This window comes from Aquarana catesbeiana, linkage group LG11 (genome assembly GCF_042186555.1).
Source record: "Aquarana catesbeiana isolate 2022-GZ linkage group LG11, ASM4218655v1, whole genome shotgun sequence".
In the NCBI taxonomy this organism is placed as follows: domain Eukaryota; kingdom Metazoa; phylum Chordata; class Amphibia; order Anura; family Ranidae; genus Aquarana; species Aquarana catesbeiana.
This window is the reverse complement of record NC_133334.1, coordinates 136,182,948-136,199,831: the sequence shown is the minus strand read 5'-3', so window position 1 is coordinate 136,199,831 and position 16,884 is coordinate 136,182,948. Positions and strand designations below refer to the sequence as shown.

The 16,884-nt window shown below is 41.3% G+C and overlaps 1 protein-coding gene across 4 annotated transcripts in view; it reads left to right on the top strand.

The window, feature by feature from the left end:
• CYLD (CYLD lysine 63 deubiquitinase) overlaps nucleotides 1–16,884 on the top strand; it is a 199,279-nt gene that overhangs the window by 134,196 nt on the left and 48,199 nt on the right. For 3 of the 4 annotated variants that reach the window (XM_073604977.1, XM_073604978.1, XM_073604980.1), the window contains 2 exons: nucleotides 3,142–3,201; nucleotides 8,951–9,333. In XM_073604977.1, coding sequence (XP_073461078.1) covers nucleotides 3,142–3,201; nucleotides 8,951–9,333 — 443 coding nt within the window. The remainder of the gene's footprint in view (nucleotides 1–3,141; nucleotides 3,202–8,950; nucleotides 9,334–16,884) is intronic. The other variant, XM_073604979.1, reaches the window with a different exon arrangement.

Below are 16,884 nucleotides of genomic sequence, written 5' to 3'. Positions count from 1 at the left end.
AGGCTATGGTGGAGCACCTTCTTATAGGGCTTAGAAATTTTCAGTGGTGATAGGCCCAGCAAGAAAAGTTTTGGTGTCATAGGAAAAGATACCTCAAAAAGGCAACCCAGCAACTGTTAAAAAAAAATGCAAAGAAGGGGTAATCGATGGACAACTGCAGTATATATGGAGGAGGGTACCTTTATCCCTGTGGCAACGCCAACAACGATCAGAACTAGTAGGATAGATGGCGTGAAGCACATCTGGTGTCAGGTACCAAAAGTAGAGAATTTTATACTAATTTTCCTTATAGAGAGTACAGAGGGAGCTTTTAGCTGCCTGAGACCAGATCAACTGCCACGCCTCCAGAGGAATTTCCTCACCTAGCACCCTCTCCCATCAGAGCATGTAAGAGTGTTTACCTTGATCTTGAGTGGAATAAGCATTCAATATCTGGTAAATGTCAGAAATTAGTCCCTTCCTTCCAGTGCCTTGCAGAATTATACGTTCAAAGGAGGACAGAGAGGAGAATTACAAATTTGGATTTATTGTTTGGGCATAATGGTGAATCTGCAGGTAACCATAAAACACCTGGCGAGGCAAATCAAATTTATCCTGAAGTTCAGCAAATGGCAATAATTTACGAGACTTAGGGTCTACCAAATGGCCAAAATAGAACAGGTTCCTCGATGCCCAGGGAGATGACATCAGGGAAGTGAGGCTGTCAAGCAACTTGGGATTGTATAGAAAGAAGGTCAGCAGTGATGCTTCATATTTAAGAGCATATTGGCGGGACAGCGTGCTCCAAATCGTCCGATGCTGGGACATGGCGCCCAGCAATCGACTAGGATCCACCTCCGCATTTGCATTCCAAAGTAGATCATTAGGATTTATAGGTGCTAACCAGAGTTTTCGATTTCCAACGCTTGGTAATATTTTATAAGGTTAGGGAACGTAAGGCCACTGTCAGAGCACGATGCAATAAGTACCGAGTGGGGTATTCTGTGCCATTTGTAGTTCCAAATAAATTGCAGAAGATCTGCTTGCAGTTTTTTAACCTCCCTGGCGGTATGATTATTTCGGATTTTAGGTGCTGAAAGCGGTACCATTATTTTGCATGGAAAGTTGGCGTTTTATATTGTAGGTCTGTAAATCTTAACAATAACACACTTAAATCTGTCCAAACCAGAGTCTAGTAGATATCCCGGGTATGATAAAGTTTGAAACACAAAAACATAAATTATAATATAATAAATAAAAATAAATAATTTAAAAAATTTTTTAAAAATAGTAATAAAATAAATTTCCCCACAATTCACTATCGCTCAATTCTGCAAGTGTTCTAATTTACTATCGCTGTTTTCTAGCTGGTCTAAAGCCACTTTTGACGTAAAGGGACACTTTTTGGTTGCTATGGACAATCTCCAGTTTCCAGGCAGAAAGAACAGTGTATATCATGTAAAACTGCATGCAGGGCATGGGCCAGAGCACTGGGGACAAAAGGGATGTGAAATCATTTCATACAGTACTGTAATCTGTAAGATTACAGTACTGTATGTGTTATGATTTTGACAGTTTTTTGAATTTGCCGCCAGGCTCCGCCCCCGTGCGTCGCGCCGCTCGCAGGGAACGGAGCCTGGCACGGAGAGGCTTCGGAGGAGGACGGAGCCCTCGGACACTGCGGGGGACATCGCAGGATCCCGGGGACAAGGTAAGTAACGCCGCCCCAGGATCCTGCAATGCAATCCCGAGTGTGGCTCGGGGTTACCGCTAATGGTACTGAATTTTAACCCCGAGCCACACTCGGGAAAACCGCCAGGGAGGTTAAGATGTGCAGAAGGAACAGGAGAAGGTAAAGGTCGTGTTTAGAACAAATTTTGGGGCTGAATACAAATGCACGCCACACTTTTCAGATTTTATTTGTAAAAAATTTTGAAAACCATCTGTTTTTCCTTCAACTTCACAATTATGTACCACTTTGTGTTGGTCTATCGCATAAAATCCCAATAAAATACATTTATGTTTTTGGTTGTAACATGACAAAATGTGGAAATGTTCAAGGGGTGTGAATACTTTTTCAAGAAGGCACTGCATGCCTTGAGAGAGATATTTTAATATAGAATTTCATAGATAAATATAGATTAAAAATGAATGAATTAATAAATATATATATATATATATATATATATATATATATATATATATATTATATACATAATTGTGAAGTGGAAGGAAAAACAGATGGTTTTCAAAATTTTTTACAAATAAAATCTGAAAAGTGTGGCGTGCATTTGTATTCATATATTGTGAATGTGTGTGTGTGTGTGTATATCTATCTATCTATCTATCTATCTATCTATCTATCTATCTACCTATCTATCTATCTATATATATATATATATATATATATATATATATATATATATTTATTTTTTAATCTATAATATTATTATATAATTAATATATTTAAAAAAAAATCTATAAATATAGACATATGTGAAGGTATTTTCTATGCACTTTGTCTTTTGTCCCTGCCTGTTTTTTTATAATGATTTAAGTTTACTTGTAAAGATGAATAGCTGCATATAATAAAGAATTTCACGTCACTGCCTGTGACTTCACAGAAAGGCATATACAAGTTACGTTTCAGAAATCTGAAAGCCTAATGCTCTCATTGCCTGCAGTTGCTTACTTGTGTCTGTTTTGTGAGCACTGCTAATTTCACTGTAAACACAAGGGAAGGTTTTCAGCAGTTGTAATAACTACTGCTTATAACACCTATATAGAGAAAGCGAAAGTTAGCTTTGATATAGCCTACTCCACCCTCTACATTCATGGAAGAAGCAGGACCACAGATCCAGAGAACTCATTGGATCTCTGAAGGGAACTGCCGTTGATCAATATCCTGCAGTAAACTTTGTACTTTGGCACCTATTGGGAGAACTTTTTTTTCTCTGCAAGATATACATGGTAATTAATTAATATAGATTTTTATAGATAAAAAGAATGGTGGAAATTTTTCATACACCGGCAAGTTATTCTGAAGATCAGAAGATCAGATTTGTCTTCTTTTCAAGTTGCATTGTCTTATAGCAGAAATAACTTTGTAGAGTGTTTGCTAATATATAACTGTGTGTATGAATGGTGTCTTTGTCTTCACAGCTAGAGAGAGATCATTACGAGGAGGAAGTTCTGGTATGCAAGAAAGCAGCCGCTGTGAAGGTATAAGGGTGTCTCTTTAAAATAAGGACTTTTAGTTGTTTCTTAGGATGTTGCAGTCATTAGGTTAATGACAAATGAGGTTTAATGTAGAAAAATGTAAAATAATGCATTTGGGTGGCAAAAATATGAATGCAATCTAATCACTGGGGGGGAGAACCTCTGGGGGAATCTAGGATGGAAAAGGACCTGGGGGTCCTAGTAGATGATAGGCTCAGCAATGGCATGCAATGCCAAGCTGCTGCTAACAAAGCAAACAGAATATTGGCATGCATTAAAAAGGGGATTAATTCCAGAGATAAAACAATAATTCTCCCACTCTACAAGACTCTGGTCTGGCCTCACCTAGAGTATGCTGTTCAGTTCTGGGCACTAGTCCTTAGGAAGGATGTACTTGAAATGGAGCGAGGACAAAGAAGGGCAACAAAGCTAATAAAGGGTCTGGAGGATATTAGTTATGAGGAAAGGTTGCGAGCTCTGAACTTATTCTCTCTGGAGAAGAGACGCTTGAGAGGGGATAAGATTTCAATTTACAAATTCCATACTGGTGAACTCACAATAGGGATAAAACTTTTTTGCGGAAGGGAGTTTAACAAGACACGTGGCCATGCATTAAAATTAGAAGAAAAGAGGTTTAACCTTAAAGCGGAGTTCCACACAAAAATGGAACTTCCGCTTTTCGGAACCCTCCCCCCCTCTGGTGTCACATTTGGCACCTTTCAGGGGGGAGGGGGGTGCAGATACCTGTCTAAGACAGGTATTTGCACCCACTTCCGGCATAGACTCCCATGGGAGTCTACGCCTCTTCCCGTCCCCACCGCACTGTCTCCTGGGAACACACAGCTCCCAGGAGAGAGCGGGGACCACTTGGGACACGCAGCGCGACTCGCGCATGCGCAGTAGGGAACCGGGAAGTGAAGCCGCAATGCTTCACTTCCTGATTCCCTCACCTAGGATGGCGGCGGCAGCTGCCGAGAACCGAGCGGGTTCTCTGCGTCCCCTGCCGACATCGCTGGACCCTGGGACAGGTAAGTGGCCATGTATTAAAAGTCAGCAGCTGCAGTATTTGTAGCTGCTGGCTTTTAATATTTTTTTTTTTTTTGGTGGTGTGGGTGAACCCCCGCTTTAAACTACGTAGAGGGTTCTTTACTGTAAGAGCGGCAAGGATGTGGAATTTCCTTCCACAGGCGGTGGTCTCAGCGGGGAGCATCGATAGTTTCAAAAAACGATTAGATAAGCACCTGAACGACCATAACATACAGGGATATACAACGTAATACTGTCCTATAATCACACACAGGTTGTACTTGATGGACTTGTGTCTTTTTTCAACCTTACCTACTTTGTAACTATGTAATGCTTCAGGTGCTTCTGCCGCAGCATGGCAGGACCACCATTAGAAATGTTTAGGTCCCATACAGCCTACCTGACAGGATTCCCCCTTTATTTTTAAAGATGTATTTTGTGGATCTGTATCCCTCTGCTATGTTAACAATAAGAGACACTGGGGGTTATTTACGAAACGCAAATCCACTCTGCACTACAGGTGCATACTACAAGTGCAAAGTGCACTTGACATTGCACTGAAAGTGCACTTGGAAGTGCAGTCACTGTAAATCTGAGGGGTAGATCTGAAATCGGGGGAAGCTCTGCTGATTTTATCATCCAATCATGTGCAAGCTAAAATTATGTTTTTTATGTTCCTTGCATGTCCCCCTCGGATCTACAGCGACTGCACTTCCAAGTGCAATTTCAAGTGCACTTTGCACTTGTAGTGAAAAGTGGATTTGCTTTTCGTAAATAACCCCCACTGACTCTAGCTCTAGGACTTGTCATCAGCATCCACTATTGTGATAATGCCACAAACATCATGACCTAACATATTTGGTCTGTGACATGCTGACAATTATGTGCTGCCCATAGATCACTTTGCAGAGAACTGGAGAACTGTATTGATAGGTGCTCACTGCCATTGTTCTACTGCACATGCCTACTGGTCACAAGGTGTTGCAAATCCTCTCTCCTCCGCTTCAGGTGCTGGCTTTCTATGGAGATGCTTCCTTTCTTATCCTACTGTGGCAAATTTCAGCAATCAAACACACAGTGAGGTGGTATTGCTCGTTGTAGCCAGACTGTCCTGGCAGAGTATAGCCTGATGTTCAGTGATTGTTATGCTCTCAACTTCTGTTGCCATAAGCATCACTTTCCAGCAGCCGACTAGAATAATATCATGTGATCAACTGAGCTGACAGTTTGACGGTTTGGCAGTCTGTACACCTCCCCTATTGGTGATCCTGCCTAGTATTGTGTAACCACAGGCCAATGTTTATTCTGATGAACAAGACAGTTGTAAGGCACTATACAAACAATGATCCATTCCAACAGGCTTTGAGAAACTCTGTCAGTTGGCATAACTCTTTCTTTCTTTCTTTCTTTCTTTCTTTCTTTCTTTCTTTCTTTCTTTCTTTCTTTCTTTCTTTCTTTCTTTCTTTCTTTCTTTCTTTCTTTCTTTCTTTCTTTCTTTCTTTAATTTTGCAGTTGACGAGTAACCAGTATAACCCAAAAAAAGAAAATGTTTGTGCTCACACATGAACAAATTGGTTCTTTTAGTTTTCTAGGAAACTCTGCCTTGTCCAAACTTAAAATGTTAATTGATTTTGTAATAAATACATTATTAACACTACTAAAACATGTTCTTATTCCTGTTCTTTTGTGATTCATATGTTGTATTTGGGCGCTTCCATTGGAAAAGTGTTTTAATGTTGTCTTTTATTATAGGCAGACTTTACATTTTCCTGTGAAACTTTGGGTTAGCTTATCTAGAGGGGTAATGTTTCTTTAAGAAAGTGCCAAACTGTACTGCCACTAGTCTAACTCTGAATAGCAGGTTTCACCCTGCTCAGGTTCTAGCTGAAGAGCAATTGTGTGCTTGGGGAAAAAAATTAAAATGAAAAAAAAACCTGACAGCACCGGTTGGAGCCGCTGTAGTAATAATATAAGCAGAAAAAAAGAGCAGTGCCGCTCTAATGGTAGTAGTGTGTATAAAAGACTTTAATAATGTTTAACCCTTTCATGACTAAGCCTATTTTTGAAATTTGGTGTTTACAAGTTAAAATCCATATTTTTTGCTAGAAAATGACTTAGAACCCCCAAACATTATATATATATATTTTTTTAGCAGAGAATCTAGAGAATAAAATGGAGATTGTTGCAATATTTTATATCACACGGTATTTGTGCAGCGGTGTTTTAAACGCAAATTTTTGGAAAAGGGACACTTCCATGAATTTTAAAAAATCCAAACAGTAAAGTTACCCCAATTTTGTATAATGTGAAAGATGATGTTACGCCGAGTAAATAAATACCAAACATGTCACGCTTTATAATTGCACGCACTCGTGGAATGGCGACAAACTATGGTAGCTATGAATTTCCATAGGCGACGCTTTAAATTTTTTTTTACGGTTACCAGGTTAGAGTTACAGAGGAGGTCTAGGGCTAGAATTATTGCTCTCGCTCTGACGATCGCGGCGATACCTCACATGTGTGATTTGAACACCGTTTACATATGCGGGCGCGACTTCCGTATGCGTTTTCTTCGCTGCGCGGGGACGGGGGCGCTTTAAAAAAATTTTTTTTTTTTCTAATTTATTTTTAGACTTATAAATTGTGTTTTAAAAAAAATGTTTTTTTTTTTTACTTTTATTGCTGTCACAAGGAATGTAAACATCCCTTGTGACAGTAATAGGTGGTGACAGGTACTCTTTATGGAGGGATCGGGGGTCTAAAAGATCCCTCCTCTGCACTTCAAATATTCAGATCGCCGAAAATGGCGATTCTGAATACTGTGTATTTTTTTAAATTCATGCGCCATTGGCAGCCGAGTAAACGGGAAGTGACGTCATGACGTCGCTTCCGCGTTTACATTGGGAAGGCTGGAACGAAGCCGCCCACAGCTTCGTTCCAGCCCGCCCACAGCCGCTGGAGGCAGCCGATTGGACACCGGGCCTCCCGATCGCACGGGAGGCCCGGTAAGAGCGGCGGGAGGCTCTGGTATAACAGCCGAGTGGCTTTTAGCCGCATCGGTTGTTATATACGGGTAGCCGATCGCCCCCGCTCGAAACAACGGTACCGGGATGATGCCTGCAGCTGCGGGCATCATCGCGGTTTAACCCTCGAAAGCCGAGTACGCACATATGCGTACGGTCGGCGGGAAGGGGTTAAAATATGCACTCACATTTAGGCTGATAAAAACAGGCATGTAGTGTTACTCTTTAACATCATGAGATCACATCCGGTGGACCGCTGGGCTGTGGAGGAGTAATTAACTCATGATGTTAAAGAGTAACGCTACATACCTGTTTTTATCAGCCTAAATGTGAGTGCATATTTTAAACATTATTAAAGTCTTTTATACACACTACTACCCTTAGAGCGGCGCTGCGCTTTTTTTCTGCGTATCTTCCCCACAGAGTCCCTTCTGCTCTGAGAAGCCAGCTGCCGCCTACCCCATCCATTTGTACCCAGTACTGTAGGTCTAACGACCACCTCAACTGTTTGCCTCCTGCAAACACCACACTTCCTGATCCACACCACTGTCCCTTTTTTTATTTCAAAAGTAGCACGTGTCAGCGCTCCATTTCCCATTTGTTCCTGTAGTAATAATATGATGTTAGTACAGCGATCTCCCCTGCTGTTCTATTGTGTTCTGACAGGGGGATGCTGACCGACTGCCATACACACAAGCCGAATGCTGGCTGGTTTCTATTGAACCAGCCAAGATTTGGCCCGTGTGTACTAGGCTTAAGGAAGGGATGAACCCCCTGTAAGTTTATTCTTTTCCTGTCTGTGCTATATTGGGGAGATATTCTTTAAATTCTTGTGCCAGAGATGGAACAGAAAGTGAGAGGAAACCTCTACAAAGTCACCTTTTAGACAGTTGTCACCAGCATAGCTGTCCCCATTAGAAGATTTTCCCTCAAATTCTGTTTTGGTGACAACTGTAATGCTGTGTACACACGACCGGACTTTACAGCATACTTTTCGATGGACTTTCCGAATGAACGGACTTGCCTACACACGATCAACCAAAGTCCGACGGATTCGTACGTGATGACGTACGACCGGACTAAAACAAGGAAGTTCATAGCCAGTAGCCAATAGCTGCCCTAGCGTCGGTTTTTGTCCGTCGGACTAGCATACAGACGCGCGGACTTTTCGACCGGACTCGAGTCCGTCGGATAGATTTGAAACATGTTCAAATCGAAGTCTGTCAAACTTTTGAGAAAACAAAGTCCGCTGGAGCCCACACATGATCAAATTGTCCGACGCCGGTACGCCGGACCAAGTATGCCGTAAAGTCCGATCGTGTGTACGCGGCATAATATTTTGATTTCTCATCAAATTCTGTTCTGATAAAAAAGGTCACCAGGAAAAAATAGGGTGAAGGGGACACAGAGTAATAAAAACTTGACAGGGGTTCTAACCCCCCAATACTCTATCCAAAACTAAAAGAAAAAAACAGTTTTGGCTATATATAAACTTTAATCTGAGGCATGGGTGAATGCAGTGAGTGCATAGGGTTAATACTTGGATGATATGTCTTTCATGAAAGCTGTATGCTATCAACTAGGGAAGGGACAAACCTGGTTATGATATTACATGTTTTTGCTACAAAGCATTTATAAATGTTTAGTAAACTTGGGTATAGTATACCATCTTGTTAATGACTTGTAACTGTGATTTCTTCTAGTTGTTGAAGATTCAGCAAAATCTCTGACAGAGACTTCCCCATCATCATATGGACATTGTTCACCCCCTTTGCAGCCTACAGCAAGCAGCTGTTCACCTGGGGAGAATAGATTTCATTCTCTCCCCTTCAGCCTTTCCAAGATGTCTAGTACTAATGGCACAATGGGACACACCCCTCTCTCATTGTCTGTACAGTCAGTCATTGGAGAGATGAACCATTCTTCCCTGCAAGACAGCCTACCAGAACTGCCCCACATGTCTAATTTGCATGGCCTTGAGGTGGGATCACTTGCTGAGGTTAAGGAAAACCCACCTTTCTATGGGGTGATCCGTTGGATTGGTCAACCTGTAGGAGTAAATGAATTGCTGGCAGGACTGGAGCTGGTAATTAGCAACAATTTTGTAACTAACTATGCAACTGTGTAACCATTTACTTAATATCACATATGATAACCAGTGATTGCTCCTAACTGCATGACTGACTCTCAGGTGATTTTTAGATTCATGGGGATGTTTGAAAAGGTATGCAATTGAAGTGTTCCTTATGTCAAGGGGCAGTGAATCTCTCTAATGGAAGCAGGTATCAGTTCTGATTTTCACATTCCTGAAAGGACATTTGTTGCTACATGCGGAGACCAAGATGCAGTCAGTGATGTGAAATAAAGGAGACACACTGCAGAGGTATCCTTCCATAAAACAAGAAAACTAATGTTGTTTAAAAGGTTTAAAAACATAATACCTAAAATACAAGTGTGGTTTAAAAGGTAGAAGAACCACAATTCATCTGTACACAGCCCCAACGTTTGTTTTCTAAGACCTCTTTCACATGGGCACCGAGGGTGCACTGTGAATTGGCTATTTGTCTTTGTGACTGGAACTGCTAGATGCTGGATACAGGCAGCCCATCTAGGTCTATAGGGACGCAGTGTTTGCTTTGACACCGTGACCTGCACGCTTATCAAATTAGGACAAGCTGGGTCCTTGCAGCTTTTGCTTACCCATAGACTAAGGCTGGCCATACATTATACAATTTTCTTGTACAACTTTCTTTTAGATTTACCAAAACCATATAATACGAGGTCAAACCTAAACACTTTCAATTTGTATCCAATCAGACAGGCCCTTATATTACATAGTTGAAGGTAAATCTAAAGAAAATTGAATAAGAAAATTGTATGGTGTATGGCCAGCTTAACATTGGCTGCCTGTGTTCAGCACCTGACAGCTCCAGCTGCCTAAACGAATAGGCAGTTCATGATGTACGGGCCTCAGCACCCACATGAATGAGACTTAGGTTTATATAATGTCTGGATGATATTTCTGGTTTTTAAGCTGCAAAACATTGTGTATACCATTAACGTTTGTATATTTTTATTTGTAGCACTATGTTAGAATTTCTTTGCTTATAAATGTCAGCAGTATTTATTAGGATTTGTATTTTAGATAGCATTAGTTATGAATTTGTTCCAATCTGTTTTGTTTTTTTGGCCTTGGTTCACACTAGCATGTTGTGTGGGAAACCTGTAATTTGTGTGTTTCCAACACCACATTCAAACTTGCAATCTGCAGCGGGTGTCAGTGCAATCCTAACGACACCGCAAATGCAGCGTCTTTGCCTGCACCGGATCGCATGGCACAAAACAACCATGTGAACCGGTTGCAGTGCGTTCCCAAAATTGCTGCATGCACCGCTTTGATGCGGTGCAAATTAAGCCCAAATGAACATGCTCAAATTGCACTGCACTGAATCACATGTGAATTGTAGAGGAATGTGTTGTCTATGTGTAAATATTCGCCCGCACAAAACAGATTTTCAAATAAGTCTGAACTTTTTTTTTATTTTTGTTGAAGAAAGATCACATTACACAAATGTGCAACATTTTGGAGCCACACAGAGCCCCTTCATCAGGCATGTCATGATCATCACATGCCTGATAAACGGGCCCTGCGTGGCTCAGAAACGTTGCACTTTTTTGTAATGTGATCTTTCTTCAATAAAAAAAAAAAATGTTCGGACTTGCACTATATTGTAAAAAGTATTGTGACACCTGCCTTTACATGCACATAAACTTTGATGGCATCCCAGTCTTAGTTCGTAGGGTTCAATATTACGTTTGTCCACCCTTTGCAGCTATAACAACTTCAACTCTTCTGGGAAGGCTTTCCACAGGGTTTGGGAGTGTTCATCCCAAAGGTGTTCTGTCGGGTTGAGGATAAGACTGTGAAGACCAGTCAAGTTCTTCCACCCCAAACTTGCTCATTCATGTCTTTATGTATCTTGCTTTGTGCACTGGTGCGCAGTCATGTTGGAACAGGAAGGGGCCATCCTCAAACTGTTCCCACAAAGTTGGGAGCATGAAATTGTCCAAAATGTCTTGGTATGCTGACCTCTTATAAGTTCCCTTCACTGGAACTAAGAGGTGCAACCCCTGATAAAAAAAAAAAAACCCACACCATAATCCCCCCTCCACCAATGATTTGGACCAACGCACAAAGCAAGTCCTGACCTAAACCTGATAGAACACCTTTGGGATGAATTAGAGCGGAGACTGCGAGCCAAGCCTTCTCATCCACATCAGTGCCTGACCTCACAAATGCGCTTCTGGAAGAATGGTCAAACGTTCCCATAGACACACTTTTAAACCTTGTGAACAGCCTTCCCAGAAGAGTTGAAGCTGTTATAGCTGTAAAGGGTGGGCCAACTCAATATTGAACCCTACAGACTAAGACTGGGATGCCATTAAAGTTCATGTGCGTGTAAAGGCAGGTGTCCTAATACTTTTGACAATATAGTGTTTTAGAAGATCCGTGTTGTGTTGGCGAATATTTACACAGTGTTGTGCATGTCCCAGTATCCCAGCTGGTGGCCACTACAGCACCCAATATTTTTGAGAGCTCATTGCAGGAACTTGTGCATTGGGAAGTTAGATATTGTACAGGAATGTGGTGTGATTCCTGTGTGATATATATGCGATTCATAGTGTTAACATAGGCTTTTTGGTTCATTTTGACCAAATGCCTAGTCTTTTAGTCACATGACCAGCTCTAAGTGTAACCTGGGCAGCTTTCTGTCCTGGAAAAGCAGCAAACACCTAAGTATATTGATGATAAAAACATATGTTTACTGTTTAACCTGCCTAAGGGGCTATTCTTGTAATACACACATACCTCTCCAAGTCAGTTAGGTCATCCTTTAATTTACTCCCTCCCTTATCAGCTCCTATGTACTTGACATAGCTATTGATGCTGATTTACTGTTCTATGGAGAGGCTGGAGGTGGAGAGGTAACGTAGAAAATTGAATTGCCAAATCAAAAAAGTGAATTTCTTTATTAGTATCTCTGTATCATGTGTGTCGTCTGGCTGTTCAGTGTGAAAAATGTTTGTAAATCACAAGATTGGCTATACAGTAGTAAACAGCTTGGCTTATGAACCGTTTAATATATGTGTGTATATATTTTAACTACTGTAGATATTTTGCTGTTTGCCTGGAGGTTTGCTTTAATGTATCTTTCACTTGGTACAGGTCGACCTTAAAGCCCAAGTAAAGCCTATGTGTAGCTATAAATTAAAACCAGAAAAATCAGCACAAGGGGCATACCTTAGAGTCAGTAGGATCCCCCTCCTTCCATGCCTCAAGCCACTGTTATCTTTTGATGGGCTGGGGGTTAATAGAACGAAAACAGGCCATACATGGATCAGTTTTTTCAATCAGCCAGCGGCCTGATCGAAAAAAAAAACTCAACAAACCCCCCCACACAAGTGAGGTGAATGGAGGAATCCTTCCCGCTGTGTTATTGTATTCTGACAATGGTACTCGTTCACTATCAAAATACAGTGATCAGCATTGGAGTCGATTGCCTGCAGCACTGATCAAACAAAAGCATTTCAACAATCCTGTTCAACTGCAGCCATGAGCTTGTTTTAAATGCTTCACTCTCACTCTTTGAACATAGTTAAAAAAACATTCTCACTTTAGAGTATTTTTTTATATGTAGCAAGAAATGCCGGCAACACGATTGCTTCTTCTTACAAATCTTTATTTGGCACTAACAGCAGTGCTACATCTATAGTGGTAACACGTTTTGGCCGGAGCCTTCCTCATAGCATACTATTTTGATTATATTGTAAACCTTTGGCACTAACAGCAGTGCTACAGCTATAGTGCTAAATAAAGATTTGTAAGAAGAAGCAATCGTGTTGCCGGCATTTATTGCTATTTTGATGTTCATGGGACTCAACAAGCACCAATATTCAGCTCATTACTTTACAGTTGTGCGATAGAGTTTGGGTTAGTCTTTGTATACAATACTATTTTTTCATAATTGCCTGAAACTTTTGCTCAGTATTGTATATAAGATAATCATCTCCAAAAAAATTTTAAAGTGCTGCTTGCTTTCATTAATACTTATGAAATGAAATTTGACATGTGCATCAAATTCAGCAAGCCTGGATATTAATGATGACATCTTTTTTCATTGTGGTCCCAGAAATTCAGCAGACGGAGGATCAGGGTATGTGGTGGGGAGCCTGGAGGCCCGGGGGGGGGGGGGGGGGGGGGGCATGATGTGCCCTCTTCACTGTAAACTAGAGAGAGAGAGATGAACACTTAGGCACTTGGGGGGGGGGGGGTTTTGGTGGTGCTGCAATTCATCTACGAACACCAACAACTTCTTTCCTTCAGTTCCTTTTGCCAGCCCCAGAATGCAGAGATTGTTCCTCCTATTGAGATTTTCCGTGCCTTCAGCCTAAAATTCTAGAGCCCTGTTTTTTGTCTGCAAGGACTGAATGGAAGTAGTTTGCTTGGTAGTCTCATCTTCCAAGTGACTAAGCCTCAGTTTTGCTGTAGTTAGTTGGGATCAAATTTTGTCTAGGTCCTAATGGACCAGCCCAATATCTAGCTGTACAAATTCAATCTTGCAGGTCAAGGTTGTATGGGAGGCAGCTATAGCCTCCATCACATCTGAAATAATTGGTGGCGATTCTTCTGCTATATTTGCGGGTCAGTCTAGGAAGGCCATGTTGGTTATTGTCCTGGGAGGTCTATCTGCACTCATATCCAGGCCAGCCAATTCTTCAATACACAGGGGAATTTGAAGTCTCTTTCCTCCTTTAGGCATCCCACAAGATTAATAAAGTGTCAGGAAAAGGTTACAACCCGGTGGTCAACAGCACAAGTAAAAGATAAAATAAGTAACAGGAGGATGTGCTTAGCTGAGAAAACCCCTTCTCCCATCCTGAAGACTCTTGGGAAGTTCAACTTCAATTCTAAAAAAGTTGGGATGCTGTGTAAAATCTATGTAAAAACCGAATGCAATGATTTTCAAATCCCATAAACCCATATTTTATTCACAATAGAAAATAGAAAACATATCAAATGTTTAAACTTAGAAAATGTACAATTTTCAGATCTTGTTTAGACTTGTTAGGCGGTTGGGGAGCAACAAAAAATGCTGTCTTTTGCCAACTGCCCTGCAATAGGCAAAGAACAGGTGCTCATATGTTGTGGCTGCAGTGCTTCGCTTCGTGCCCGCAGCAAAGTTGACCTGACATGTAGCGATTGGCAAGCCCGCTGAACTCTACACAATCAAGTCAATGGGGAACATGCGCAAATATCCTGCAACCATGTGCAATGCAGCGCTGTTGCGTATATGTCGGCAAAAATGGGGTTAAAACAGGTGGCGGGAAGGCATCTCATTACTTCATCACTGCCTGTCAGTAGCCTCTGGAGCGTGATTTGAATGCAGATCGAGCCTCAAAGGCAAAGGAGATTTAGACGCATGTCTAAATCTACCCTAAGAGAAAAAAATAAGGCAATTTTGAAATTGATGGCAGCAACACGTCAAAAACAAAGTTGGGACAGGGCCATGTTTACCACGGTGTAGCATTCCTTCTTCTAACTACACTCTGTAAACGTCTGGGAACTGAGACCAGTTGCTGGAGTTTTGGGAGAGGAATGTTGTCCCATTCTTGTCTGATATAGGATTCTAACTGCTCAACAGTCCTGGGCCATCTTTATCATATTTTTAGTTTCAAGATGCACCAAATATTTTCAATTGGTGAAAGGTCTGGACTGCAGGCAGGTCAGTTAAGAACACGGACTCTTGGACTAAAAAGGTCATGCTGTTGTCATGAATGTAGTATGCAGTTTAGTGTTGTCCTGCGGAAATATGCAAGGCCTTCCCTGAAAGACATCATCTGGGGGCATACCCTGCGCTAAAACTTGGATATATCTTTCAGCATTGATGGTGCCTATCCAGGTGTGCAAGCTACCCATTCCATATGCATTAATGCACCCCCATACCATCAGAGATGCAAGCTTTTCAATTGAGCGCTGATAACAAGCAGGAAGGTCCCTCTCCTCTTTAGTCCGGAGGACGTGGTGCTCATGGTTGCCAAAAAATAACATCACATATTGATATGTCTGACCACATAACAGTTTACCACTTTTCAACAGACCATTTTAAATGAACTTTGTCTTTTGGCTTCTGCTTTGCATGATAGCGTCAGTGATTTTTGGAAGTATTCCTGAGCTGAGGCAGTGATGTCCATTATAGAATCATGCCTGCTTTTAATGCAATGCTGCCCCAGGAGGGCCCAAATGCATCCAGTATTGCGTTTTGGCTTTGTCCCTAGTGCACAGAGATGTCTCTTGATCAGTGTTTCTCAACCTTTTTTCAGTCAAGGCACCCTTTAAAATTGTAGACAGTCTCGAAGCACCCCATTCTAAAATGTAAAAAACCTATTCTAATAAATTTACATAATGCAGCAACATCCACATGTAGGACACCCAAAGTCAGAAGTGATTTTATTCTTCCAAAGTAAATACCCTTTTGCACACTGGTACTGACTAGTATTCCAATGTTTCTCTTCTTCCTCAATTTCTCTCCATCAGTCAGCTAATGTCACCCCAGTGCTGAGGGAGAGTTGCAGAGGAGGGTCAAACAAAGATGCTGTGGAGAGAACAGACATCCTCCTTACTAACTGATGACATCATTGGTTGTTAGGATGCCAGTATCTAGAAAGTCATAACGGTGCATACTGAAAACCTGTGGCTTTGTGTAACTAAAAGGTAGGCTTGATCCACCTGCTGGCTTGTATACAATTTTTGATACATTTTTAGACATTTTGCCAAGACACCCCTAAAGAAACCTCAAGGCACCCTGGTTGGAAAAGGCTGCTCTAGTTTCTCTGAATCATATGTATTAAAGATGATGATATATTTAAAGCATAGAGGTCTGCCTGGGCACACCCTAATCATCAAGGTTGCCAACCATGTAGTGCCTGTAACAAGTGAGGGGCTACAGTTGCTCCATGTCTCTGCTGCCTCCTTAGCCAGTGGTAACGACACTGCACAGCAGGCAGGAGAGGGAGGACCAAACACAACCTGCAGTGTGGGACAGACTTCAGCCTACCAGGAGAAGGTAAGCACGATGTAGTCAGTACACATACAAACACACGCATGCATGTGTGCTTGAGCTTTGGGGTGCACACCGTAATGCAGTAGGCTGTGCACACATATGATTTAAAGTCTTTGCAATTTTACATTGGGGAACATTATTTTGAAATAGTTTGACAATTTTTAGACTCTTTTTAGGCTTTTCACAGATTGTTGAACCTCCGCTTATCTTTACTTTTGAGATACTCTGACGCTCTAAGATGCCCTTTTTACACTCAATCATGTTAGTGACCTGTTGCCAATTAACCTAATCAGGTGCAAAATGTTGTTCAATTTCCTCCTTATTAGTACCATATACCTTGCCAGCTTTTTGTTGCCCTATCCCAACTTTTCTGAGACGTGTCGCTGCCATTAATTTCAGAATTACCTTATTTTTTTCCTAAAATGGTACATTTTCTTTATTGGGAAAAAAATATGGTTTATGAGATTTGCAAATCATTGCATTCTGTTTTATGTTAATTTTTACACAGCGTCCCA